This window comes from Chiloscyllium plagiosum, unplaced genomic scaffold, assembly GCF_037043375.1.
Source record: "Chiloscyllium plagiosum isolate Xiang-an unplaced genomic scaffold, Cpla_swu_hap1 HiC_scaffold_17, whole genome shotgun sequence".
In the NCBI taxonomy this organism is placed as follows: domain Eukaryota; kingdom Metazoa; phylum Chordata; class Chondrichthyes; order Orectolobiformes; family Hemiscylliidae; genus Chiloscyllium; species Chiloscyllium plagiosum.
The window spans coordinates 5,962,005-5,975,111 of NW_028270155.1; the positions used below are offsets into that span (position 1 = coordinate 5,962,005).

A 13,107-nucleotide genomic window follows, 5' to 3' on the forward strand; every position below is an offset into this window, starting at 1 on the left:
TCGGGTGTGGAACACACTGCCTGCAACAGTTGCAGAGTCACCAACTTTACAGGCGTTTAAATGGTCATTGGATAGGCATATGGACGAGAATGGAATAGGATCGGTTAGATGAGCTTCAGATTGGTTCCACAGGTTGGCACAACATCCGGCGCCGAAGGGCCTGTGCTGTTCTATTGTTCTACCTAGCAGCAATGAAAAATACCTTTCAAGTCCATTCAGAAATTCCAGTGGTCATTTGTGGTCTCAGACCAAGGTCCAATTGGTCAGTCCTCTCTAAGTTACCTGATCTAATCGTGGGTGATAATTATTGGTGATGGTGGGAGCACTGCAGTCAGCCCCCTGACAATGGTTGGGCAAGGGCACCCCTCCTTCCTATAATCCTCTTCCCCACAGACTAGTACTCATCCCTGCCCCCATCTGATTTCAGGTTATGAAAGTCAGCTCCCTCTCGGCTCAGGTAGGGGAGAAGAGCCATTTGCCTTAGATGTTACAAGCTAGTGAAATGCATGGTATAATCTCGAGTGAGATTTGGTGCTTTTTGTGGGTGGAGTTGAGAACACTGGACTGGTGGAGATTGAAGTTGAGAGTGTGGTGCTAGAAAGGTGCAGCAGGTCAGGCAGCATCTGAAGAGCAGGAAAATCGATATTTCTGGCAAAAGCCATGATGAAGGGCTTTTGCCCGAAATGTCGATTTTCCTGCTCCTCGGATGCTGTCTGACGTGCTGTGCTTTTCCAGCACCACACTCAACTTCAATCTCCAGCATCTGCAGTCCTCGCTTTCGCCAGGTGGAGATTGAGGAATATTTTTCTTCCTTTTTCAGCTTGGTTTTAAAGTGCACATGCTTGTTCAGATCCCTCCATGATTATGCCCTCTTAAAGGAATGTGTAACCTCTTCAATGCTCCCTCTCCCTCAAACTCTGCATCTCTGAAGTCTCTGCTACACCTGCAATACTGGCCCTTTGCATTTCCCAGCCTACCTACTTCCGTTGTTAGTAACTGGAATGTTAGCTGCTTAGGGCTCCTTGTGCTAGAATTCCCTAACCCTGTTCACTTCGCTTCCTGTTTTCTGCTTTAAAGATATTCAGAACCTCCTTTTCAGATGTTGCCACTTTGTGCTCTGTCCCCTCATGTGGCTCAGAATGTAATTATTTTCATTTTGCACCACGTCTGGGAAAAACTTTAGGATGTTTTGCTCTGCTCATGGTCAAGTGAAAAATGCAGATTATTGAATACTCCTCAATGTGCTGGGGGTTTCAGCTCCATTGGTGCTGATACCTCATCCAAAAGACCACACCTCAGCTTTGATCCAAGGCAGTGAGTTTTGTTGTCCTTGTGGGCCAAATTGATGATGCTGGATTGGTTACTCCTATGAATGACCAAAAGCTAATGTCTGAATGTATACCTCTGCATTTTTGGCAGGAGTCACTGGTTTGTTATTGGGAAAGCTGGAAATTACTTAAGCTTTACTACCCAATTCAATGCACTGTGGCAGATTGGAGCAGCATCTGCTGATGCCCTCTTAGAGATGAGGTAGCACAGCACAGTCAAGACATGAGGGCTGGCTGATCTTTTGTCTACTGCAGTTGCTTCATTGACAAACTCCTTGATCCATTCATGAAGTGGTACAACCTCTCCTAAGCGTGCTGACGTTGAGGTGCTTCAGTGAAACACTACACCCAACAAAATGTCAATATCAGAGTTTTTAAAGTTTGTTGAGAAAGCATACTGAAAGTGCAGGCTCATGGGCATGAGTGAGGATGATGAGGTTTGTTACAACTATCTGCTGTTATAGAGGCTCTACCCTTCTATAATTTGTGGACTCCTTTGCACTGACATTGGACTTGGATTGAGACAGTTATGGCTAGATTTTCTCTTATTTTCAAATTGTCAAATGATTGTCATGTTCATATCCTGTGTTTTTCCCACTGACTAAGAGACAGGAGGCCGATCAGTCCCTCAAGCCATTCAATTTATCTGTATCTTAATAGCCAATCCTTGTCTAATTAAAAAACATTGATCTTCCCACCCCTGCTGCACGTCATCTTTTTCTGGTGGTGATGGAGGGGGAAAGAGGCACTAACATTATAATTATCTGTCTTTGTCCTGGACCCTGCCCCATGGAAATAATTGCTCCTGATCCACTCTATCAAATCTCTTAATCATCTTAAAACACCTCAATTAGATAGCCCCTTAATCTTTATTACTCCAGAAAGCACAAGCCTAATCTATGTGACCTTTTCTAATTCAACCATGTTAGTCTGTTACCACTTGGGTAAGTGTGCCACACTCCCTTCAGACTTGATTTAGCTTTTGAGATATGGTATATAGACTGGGCCCAGCAGTCCAGGTGGAACTGAAGCAGAATATTAAATAACTCTCACTCCTTAGTAATTTCTTTAAGGAGGAGGCAGACGGTCATCTTTATTGGCCTCATTAGTTGAGCTTGTCCACACTGAGATTTGTGTATGAAACCCACTGCAGTCTGTTCTTCTGTAACACGATAGTAGTGTTCCTGTGTGACCCTGTGCTACACAAAAAAGTCACACAATATAAATAAGTGTTGGCAATCTATAACACGTTATAACCAAAACACGTTTTACAAATGTGCGTTTTACAAACAGCCTTACCAATTTGCCAGTCGAGTTGGTCTTTTATTAACAAAAAACTCAATATAGCAGATCTGACTGTGTATTTGATATCTTACTGTAGGATGTGTAATTAAACAATGATACAAGAATGAAGACCAATGTTTCACCACACATTCCCCATCTCCCCTCCTTCATTAGTCATGATTACTCTTTCCTCCTTCGTTATTATTTTTTTGCCTTTATCAAAGAACACAGGTTAAGAACCCATACTGAGTGGGATCTTGCTGTTCACAAATTGACTGCTGTATTTCATAGGAAATGTAATCGATGTTATATCCTAACAGCACTGTGGATGTAGCCATGCAATGGTTCAAGAGGGTAACTCGCCGCCACCACCTTGTCAAGGGCAATTAATGCTGACTTTGTCAACAGCACCTACATCCCATGAACAAATTTAAAAATGTGGAAGTTCAAGTGTTACATTATGCAAGTCTTGACCTTGTTAGATTGTATCCTTGCAACTTGAACAAGTGAGAGATGGTGAGCAGTGAGTTAGTTTGGTGAGAACTGGTTCGCATGCTGCTCTTGTACATTGTACCTTTTTTCCATTCCTTCAAGGGATAATGAGCTTAGTGTTTACTACTTGTATCGCACAGTTAATTGTCCTGGTATGCGGTCTGCAGGTGTATTTAACCATTAACAATGTCGGGACATTCTGTTCGACAACCTGTTGAGCAAATACACTTTACAAATACCATTGTCCATGTTAGAGAAAAAATAGAGATGGAAGAAGCTGGAAAAAAAACTTAACAAGGGTGCTACTGGAATTGAGATGTAAATACCTCAAAAGGTTTGATTCTCCTTTTCTCGAGAAAGGAGAAGGTTGAGGGAAAACTTGACTGAATCACAGAATTGTTGAAATACTAAAGGAGGCCATTCAGCCCATTGTCTGCATCACCTCTCCAAATCAGCAATTCTGAATGCTGTTCTCCTGCTTTGCCCCCATAACCTCAGTGTTCCTTTTCAGGTAACAGTCAAATGCATTCCACCCCTTAACAACTTGCTGTGTGGAAAGGGTTTTCTTTGTCACTTCTGCTTTTATTACTTCCTTTCAATCTCTGCCTTCTTGTTTGTGATCCTTTTACAAGTGGAAGCGGTCTCCCCATATGTGCTATCTGGATCCCATGTGATTTTGAACCTCTATCAACTTGTGAGCCTTCCCTTCTCCAAGGAAAGCATTCCAAAATTCTTCAACCTGTCTTCATTACTGAAGTTCCTCATCCCATCAACCCTCTTTTGAATATTTATGTTTGCATTCTTTCCAAAAGCTTTGACAGGGGTTAAGAGTGGTGAGAGATGTGTTGTTGGTGGTATTTCTGTAGAGATGTCTTTCAGTTAGGAGGGGGTCAAAAATCAAAGATGGTCACTATTGAATCAGAGAGAAGGTTAGAGAAACTACTTTACACAGACTGTGATCTTGCCATAGTCTGGAAATGGATTTAAAAGGAAGTTCGGTGAGCATTTGAGGGTACAAGGATTAGAAGGCTGGTGCTTATAACATGGGTCAAAGTAAGATCCATGTGAACATAAATGTTTGTACAAACCATTTAGCCTAAACGGTCTGTTTCTTGCTGCAAATGCTATGTTACATTTTCCTGGCATTTTGTAAGTGACTAGTCACCAGACATTCTTTGGTCAGTTTGATTGTGTTCCAAATTGAGTTGGCAGGAGCTGAAAAGTGAAACTGAACTATGTACACGACAGCTGTTTTGAGCATTCCAGTTTTTTTATTGTCTGTGACTGAGACCTGGAGATCCAGCTGTCTCTGCTCGCTTGTTTTGTTTAATGGTGACTTTTTAAAAATAGAAACATCTTTGCTAACTTAAGACACCATTGGAAAATCTGTATTACTTTTGCAAAGTTTTTTTGTCAAAGAAAAATCCCTTTGAACAGAAATTATTTGCTGTCGGCTAGCCAGTGAAATCAAATTCATGCTTTGTGAAACTGTGCAATTTTTGTTCTCCTTACCTACACAACCATTCTGCAAAAAATACCCCACATTTGATGTTTTCTTTATATTCTGTAAAATGCTGGAACTGGTCAGCAGCCCTCATCAGCATTTAGAGTCATAGAGGTGTACAGCAGGGAAACAGACCCTTCAGTCCAACCCGTCCATGCCGATCAGATATCCCAACCCAAACTAGTCCCACCTGCCATCACCCGGCCCATAGCTCTCTAAACCCTTCCTATACATTTACCCATCCAGGTGCCTTTTTAAATGTTGCAATCATACTAGCCTCCACCACTTCCTCTGACAGTTCTTCCATTCCCGTACCACCCTTTGCAAGGAAAAGTTACCCCTTAGATCTCTTCTATATCTTTCCCCTATACCCTAAACCTATGCCCTCTAGTTCTGGACTCCCCAACCCCAGGGAAGAGACTTTGTCTATTTATCCTATCCATGCCCCTCATGACTTTATAAGGTCACCCCTCAGCCTCCACGCTCCAGGGAAAACAGCCCCAGCCTGTTCAGCCTCTCCCTATAGCTCAATTCCTCCAACCCTGGCAACATTTTTGTAAATCTTTTCTGAATCCTTTCAAGTTTCACAACATCTTTCTGATAGGAAGGAGACCAGAATTGCACGCAATATTCAAACAGTGACCTAACCAATGTCCTGTACAGCCGCACAGGACCTCTCAACTCTGTACTCAATACACTGACCAATAAAGGAAAGCATACCAAATGCCGCCTTCACTATCCTATCTACCTGCCACTCTATTTTCAAGGAGTTATGAACCTGCACTCCAAGGTCTCTTTGTTCAGCAACACTCCCTAGGACCTTACCATTAAGTGTATAAGTCCTGTTAAGATTTGTTTTCCCAAAATGCATCACCTCACATTTATCTGAATTAAACTCCATCTGTCACTACTTAGTTTGAAAGATCTCCCTTCTTGACTTCAGTCAGCATCAGAAGATCTCCAAATATTGATCTCCTCCTCCTTCTGTCATCCTAACAAAAACAAGCAACCAAAATTAAGTTTGGAACAGGATAGGGGTGTACAACTTTGCTAGTGAAAGGGCAAACTTAGATTTCAAGATGCACAGCAATATAATACACCTTTTAACTATCCCTGAAGTGAACCCAGCAAGCGAAGGTTCATTACCACCTTCCAAACCCATGACTTCCAACATTGAGAAGGACAAGGGCAACAGATACTGGGAACACTACCCTTTCCAAGTTTGTACCCCATCCCCAAAATACTCACCATCCCTTCAGTGTCACAGACCCATAGCGATGTACAGCATGGAAATAGACCCTTTGGTCCAATTTGTCAATGCTGACCAAATATCCTAAGTAAACCTAGTTCCCTTTGCCAGCATCTGGCCCATATCCCCCTCAACCCTTCCAGTCCATGTACCTTTCCAGATGCCTTTTAAATGTTGTAATTTTACCAGCGTCCACCACTTCCTTTGGCAGCTCATTGCATACACGCACCACCCTCTGCGTCAAAAACTTGCCTCTTAGGACCCTTTTAAAATCTTTCGCCTCTCACCCTAAACCTATGCCCTCTGGTTTTGGACTCCCCCACCCCAGGGAAAAGATCTTGTCTATCTTTCCCATCCATGCCCCTTCAAATCCTGGAATACCCTCTGTAATGACATGGAGTTTACCTTCTTCAATTCAGTTCAGAAAGCAGTTTAGTGCCCCCCTTCTCAAAGGCAACTCCAGATGGGCAATAAATATTGACCTAGCAGTGATGCCCACATCCTATGAAGGATTTTTGTTTTAAAGTCACTCCATTGCATGTGTGGATGTGCCATCTTCATTGTTTATTCTCCCATGGGATGTGGGTGTCACTGTAGGCTGGCATTTATTGCTCATCGTTAATTGCTTCTGGGAAGTTGGTGGTGGTGAGCTGAGTAAAACAGCTGCCTCTTCCAGCACTAGATATGGAGTTCCAGGATTTTGGTTCAGTCACTATCTCGTGTTGCACACTGTTACTTTCAGTTCATTTGTGATATTTCTTATGGTTCTGTTGTTTTCAGTTCCAGATGTCTTTATTTTAAAATTTGTCTCTCTTTTCTCCCCCCACCCCCCACCCTGATAAACTGAGAGATCGTTGCAGAAATTTAGAGTAAATGTTCCTCAGTCATCAGTGAATATGAACTCCATGTTCCCTTGAAAGCATCGAGACTGAGCAAATCTGACCTTTTTCTGATTTCAGGTCCTGCTGCTGCAAATGAAGGAGTGCTGGCAAACTTCTTTAACAGTTTATTGAGTAAAAAGACAGGTTCTCCTGGGAGTCCTGGAGCTGGAGGAGTACAGAATACAGCCAAAAAGTCAGGTAAGCCTTTATCACCAGTTAGAACCAGCAGGGTTGGAAATGGCTCATTCAGTCGCATTGTTATCACTAAGATTCCTCAGATATTCCAAGGAACTAGAGGTTTTGGTGAAGGACGTTTTCATGGAAAGCGCTCACCAGGGTTGGAAACATCATACAATTGAGTAGTGAATTCAGGCTGACCTCTGAACCATGAGACCAGAAAGGTTCCATATTTAATGCTTCACTCATCCCAAGCTAATTGATCACTGAGTGTAGTAATAGCTAGCTGAGATCTTCCATGATTTATATATCATATCCATAGGTATTTAAAGTTTTTGTGAAGATCTGTATCTTGGGAGCTGGTTGGATTTGTTGTTAGTCTGTTTGCTGAGCTGGTAGGTATGTTGGCAGACATTTTGTCCCCTCTTGAGGTGACATCATGAGTGCTGTGTTGCCTCCTGTGAAGTGCTGCTGTACTGTTCCACTTTGAATTGTTGTTCTGTTTGAGCTGGTTCTGGTTTTCCATTGCAGCAGTTTGTATCTTGGGTCCAGGTTAAGGTGTTTGTTGATGGAGTCCGACGGCAAGCACCATGCTTTCCAGAATTCTCTTGCTGTTCTTTGTTTGGCCTGTCGTAGTATTGGTAAGTTGTCCCAGTCAAACACATGGTTGTTGTCCGTGTGTATGGATGCCGCTAGAATGGAAAACTGGAACCGGCTCCAACCGGAAACATCTCACACAGAGCCAAGTAAATTCAAAGTGGAACAGTACAGCAGCGCTTCACAGGGGGCAACACAGCACTCATGGTGTCACCTAGAAAGGGGATGAAATGTCTGCCAACAAACTTACTGGCTCGGTGAACAGACCAACAACGCATTTATGAACCATAGAATCGGTGTGGTGTAGAAAGAGACCATTCAGTCCATTGTGCTTATGCTAGCTTTCTGCAAGAGCAACTCACTTAGTTCCACTGCTGTTCTTTATCATCATTGATCTGCAATTGTTTCTCTTTCAATAATCAATTATCCCGTTGAAACCTTCTATTCAGTCAGTGCATTCCAGATCCTAACTGCTTTCTGTTGAACTCTTGCTTTTTTCATGTTAGTGTTGCCCCTGACTGGAGTTTTTTGCTGTTAATTCTATGTTTGCAGCAGGAGTTGTTGTGCATGCATGTCCAGCTGTTGGGTGGGTATCTGAGGAATCATGGGAAATGGCCCCCGTGGGAAATGATCACTTGTAAGAGATACTGAAGGTTGACCGATCTCAGTTTGAATCACGTCAACACAGAATGAGTATGAGTTATTTAATCTAGAAAGCTGGATGGAAGAAGGAAGGAACTGAAGCCAGTCTTTGCACAATTTTATTAATCTTTATTTGCAGAAATACTCATTATAAATATGCACCACCTCACTTCACTGCCCAAAGTTAGATCCTTGTCTTGGAATTAATGCATTCCCAGTTAGTGCCCTCTACCATGTGCAATTCAATGCAATTTTTATATCCCAAAGCCCTCTAGCACCTCAGCAACCAAACTCCATCCCAACAATCCAAAACTGCTCCCATTCAACCATCAGGCCCTAGCTGCAGCATACCCAAGCTCAACAGATTTAATTGGTAACTAATGGGAAAGATGAGGCCTTCAGTAGTTTTGGACAGGAGTAAGGTAATTCCTGTCTGCAGACAGAATGATGCAGATAGACTCCAACAATTATATTTATTGTCTCTCTGAAAATAAATAGTCATTGGAGTCTTTCCGATTAGTTGCCAATTAAATGTTGAATGGGAGCAATTTTGGATTATTGGGATCGAGTCCAGCTGCTGGGATATCACATGGTTTAGGGGATGTGTTGTTTCCAAAATTGTTTTTTGTTGTTGATGGGGAAAGTCAGATTAATTCCGTTGTCAGGGACTGTGCGCTCAGGAATTCCCAAAATCTTTGTGTCAGTCAGGCCATGACCAGCCAGTCAGTTCCCTTTGGAGTTGGTTGGAATTTCCTGAAATTCTTTGGAGCAGAGAGACTGGAGCTTCGGGCTGTATGAAAAGTAACCAGCGCATTTACTAAAAGAATTCACTACAAGCTGGCCAAGAGGCGTTGTCCTGATACTTTATACTTGTACCTTCCAAATAATTTCACAGATTTTTGAAACCTCTACCCCATCCTGGGGATAGATAAGCAAAGAAAATAAGTCATGCTTTTATTTGTTAACCTTTCACAGCCTCTGTTATAGATTAGACCCTTAGCAGAACCCAGCAAGCAGACCTGTATTCTGTAGGTCTGGCTGGTGTGCTGTTGCAGCACATGGTCTCTTTCAAGTGAGGGTCATGAGTTCAACTGTGCAATCCAGAGATTATGCAAAAAAAATCAAGGCTAGCACTCAAGTATATTAGAGTGATTTCCACACTGTAAATGGTGTCACCTTTTGGATGAGAGATTGAAACCTGGGTCTTGTATTTGCCTCTCGTTGAGTTAGATCGCACTGTACTGTTTTGCAGTCCTGAAAGATTTCCCTGGAATCTTGGTTAAATATCAATCCTTCAACTAGCTTCATTTGGAGGAATTTAAAAATCTGTGACAGCTTGCTATGTGTAAATTGGCTTTTGCATTTTTTGACATTTCAAAGTACCTTGTTGCCTATAAAACACTTCTGGAACATTTGAGATTGTAAAAGGTGCTGTATCAATGCAGTTCTTTTTGCTCTTTGCATGAACTTCAAGTCAGTTTGAGTCCATCTCCATATTTCTGCAGTTGAGTCTCTGTCTCTGTGTCATTCAGTGGATCATAATTGCACAAGGTGTTGATGCTGATTGGGTGCTGCTAACAAAAGATAAGCTCCATTCTTGCCCTGTCTCTTCGTTTTCTTCCTCCTAGTGCACATTCTCTTCCCTATTCACCACGTCCTCTGTGGTTCTCTCAATTTCCTGGTAATATCTGGAATATAATGTAGGAAAAGGTGGTGAATCAAGAATCCACAGTGACTTCCAAAAGGAAATTGTAAAGGACTAAGAAAAAATTACAGGAGAAAGAGCAGGGGAATGGAACTAATTGAATAGCGCCAGTATAATGGGCTGCCTGATTCTATACTGTAGACGAGGAGAAAGAACTGGAAAAGAGCTTGGTGGCAGAGTTTGCAAGCTTGCAGTTAGCCTGCTTTAACACAATATTTTGTGATCTTTAAATGGTCTTTTTCTCATTTTAATTTCCAGGACAAAAGCCGGTTTTAACAGATGTTCAAGCAGAGCTGGACAGGATGTCTCGAAAACCAGATTCTGTGGTCGCAACAAATAACTCTTCTGCAACAGAGAATGAAGCCTAAAAGCTGCAAGAGACACTGTATAATATAATATTTAAAAATAAAAGACCAAATTAGGCAATTGTATCATTCAAGAGAGGGCCAGCAGATGTCTAATGTGGCAGCCGCTATCAGTTTTAGTTTGGGGGTGGGGGGGAACATGAGGCATTAACTAAACTTTTAAAATGACTTGTGGCAGGATAGGTGTGTGCATTCCAGAAATGTAAATAGCCTCTGTCTGACAACTCCTTAAATCGAAAATAATCGTTTTATCAAAGGTTGAGTGAATAAAATCTTGAGTAGACTGGCAAAGCGGTGTTTGTTACTGGGTTTTAAGAGAGTGGCTGGAAGGAGGTGAGGGGAGGAGGCAGGTGGTGATCAGTCATTGGACTGGCTTGCTTAGCTTACAATTCTTGGGCAGTGGGCTGTGACAAGACTTTGGAATCAGCGACTGAGATTGGTAGTAAATTCTGTACTCTTATTTCCCTTTTGCTCTTGACTGCTTGTAAGTGAGATGGGGAGCAGGGTCAGTGAGGCACACCAAGCAGTGCCAGTCAGTTTGTGACTGGCAGGTATTGGAATGAAGGAGCAAGCTGGTGCTTGAGGTGAGACTACTAACAGTGGCCGGTCGCAGGAGGAGAGGTAGTTTCATGCAAGAGGAGTTAGCATGAAGGAGATTGAATATTTAGACTCATTGGATGTACTGTTAATAATTGGAAGTTAGAAGTGTGAAACTGTTTATATTAAAGGAACTGTCCAAATTAATCAGGATTTGAGGGTGAGCAGGGAAATGACTTAAAATAATGAAATTATCGAAGATGATAGAGATTGTATCTTTGAATTTAAAAGGCTTTTAGGATGTTTAGAGGGCATTTTGAATCATTAGTTATTGAGGACATAGGGTGGAGAGAGAAACCTGCTGGAAACAAGTGCCTGACACATCACCATGCAGGTGTCATAGTAAGCGCCCAGCTCAAACATGCACTATAGCGTAAGCGGTCAGTCGCTTCATGGTGTTTTATTTTTATTAAAACTTAATTTAAAAGTTGTTTTATCCAGTAATGGAAAGTTTTTTTTTAGTTTTTATTTTTTTTCTGATAGCTCCTGCCTTCCTTGACTTGTGGTGAGTTAGGCCATGTTAAATGAAAAGGAACATTTCCCCCCGCCCCCATCCCCATCACATCCCTCCCACTAAAAGATGAATGAGAAAAACATCATTCCGTTGTTTAGCTGCAATTAATGAAATGGCACATTATTTCTGAGTGTAAACACTACTCAATGTAAAGTACCTTATTGCATTCTCCAGGGGATAACCACAAAATGGAATTGTGCAGACCTCTACTTCCTGTTGTACAAACTGTCCTAACTTGTGCTGAAATGGGAGTTTGGCTAGTCAGCATTTTCCCTATAACATTGCATATATATTATTAAAGCAGTAATATATTTACCATTGAAAGCTGGGCATCATTAGCTTGAGTATTTTCCAATAGCAAAATTGTTTTGTATAATTTTTTTATTTGTTTCTTTTGTTTTTTTGAGGCTCTTATCTGTATCATGTACTTATGGAGGGTGACCAGGGGCAACACTATTGTTCCTGGCTTCCTTTCACTGAGGAGAGCAAGGGGGATGTTTCCAGGTTTGGCTGGACAATTTACCCGACATTCAAAGTTGGTGTAACTTTGGAGGAACTGCACAATTGGTCCACTTTTATTTTCAATATTTTTATGATTTAACTGCTGGAACCAAACAAGCAAACTTTAAATGGCTTTGAAGAAAACAGAACAAAATGTTAATCCATATAACTGTTGTATAGAGGATGCTGAATGATTGATTGTTACACTAACCTTAAGAAACCAATTTAATGCTTAGTGGACTTTTTTCTGTTTGTCTCTTTCTGATCCATTCCCCTCCTCACATCCTTATCTGTTTGTACCTCTTCCATTCTGTGTGTTTTCTGCCTTCCTGAACACCCATGTTCCCTTCTTTATTTTTACCACTTGCATTTTTGTCTCTTTCAACTCTAGCTTTTTCAGTCTGGGCATCTCTTTCCAGTCTTCCACTTTGATCTCTCTCCTCCATATTCATCCTTTCCTGTTTCTTAACTTTTTGCATTTCTCCATCTTATCCCTCCTTTTTTTGGTTTGTTTTCTTTGTATTTCATTCCCACCTCCCTCTTTCAATCTGTGCCTCTCTCTTCATTTCTCTCTCCCTCTCTGTTTATCAGAGTTACAATACCATTAAAAGATGTTGTAATCTAAAGATCTGGTTTGATCATGTTTATTTTCAGTAACTGAAATATTTATGCTGCTTAACTTAAAGTTTGCACTTGAAATATTTTGCAGGAAGGAAACAAATTGGCATTTTAGAATCAAGTTTTAAATGAAAAATTATTTAACAAAATGAGTGCTTTTTTTCACCTTTTGATGAAAGTCGATATTTAATGGAGGGAGAGAGATTGGGGAGATATATATATATATGTATAAAGTTCTCTGTTAACCCTATTAGGTTAAACATTTTTTGTACTGTGTTGGACTGAAATTGTAACATTTGAGAGGAGCGTTCTCATTTAGTTCATTGTATGGCTTTAACCTGATACTGTCATGTGGAATCTTGCTTTCTCTCTAGTGCTGACAAAGACAAAAATGTGTGTCTTCACGAACCGGCTTCAATAAATGTGAATCCAGACTTGCCGTCTGTTCTTGCTTATTGATCTGTAGATTTCTTGAAAATACTTTGAAGGCACTTTTTTTTTCCTGCATACACTGAGTGCCAGGATATGGTGTCCAGAGCCTGAACTCTGCTGGATTGGATGTTCTGTGGGCCTTGATCTGGCACTTCATCATTGGTTGCATGAGTACTGACTTTACTTTTTAACTTGCTGTTGTAGATCAGGCAAGCTAGTGC

At 41.4% G+C, this 13,107-nt stretch overlaps 1 protein-coding gene across 1 annotated transcript in view; it reads left to right on the forward strand.

Moving 5' to 3' along the window:
- Nucleotides 1–12,893, forward strand: part of dync1li2 (dynein, cytoplasmic 1, light intermediate chain 2) — an 81,000-nt gene extending 68,107 nt beyond the window's left edge. Inside the window, exons 12-13 of the mRNA XM_043706535.2 lie at nucleotides 6,817–6,936; nucleotides 10,118–12,893. Coding sequence (XP_043562470.1) covers nucleotides 6,817–6,936; nucleotides 10,118–10,227 — 230 coding nt within the window. The 3' untranslated portion in view covers nucleotides 10,228–12,893. The remainder of the gene's footprint in view (nucleotides 1–6,816; nucleotides 6,937–10,117) is intronic.
- The last annotated feature ends 214 nt before the right edge of the window (nucleotides 12,894–13,107 follow it).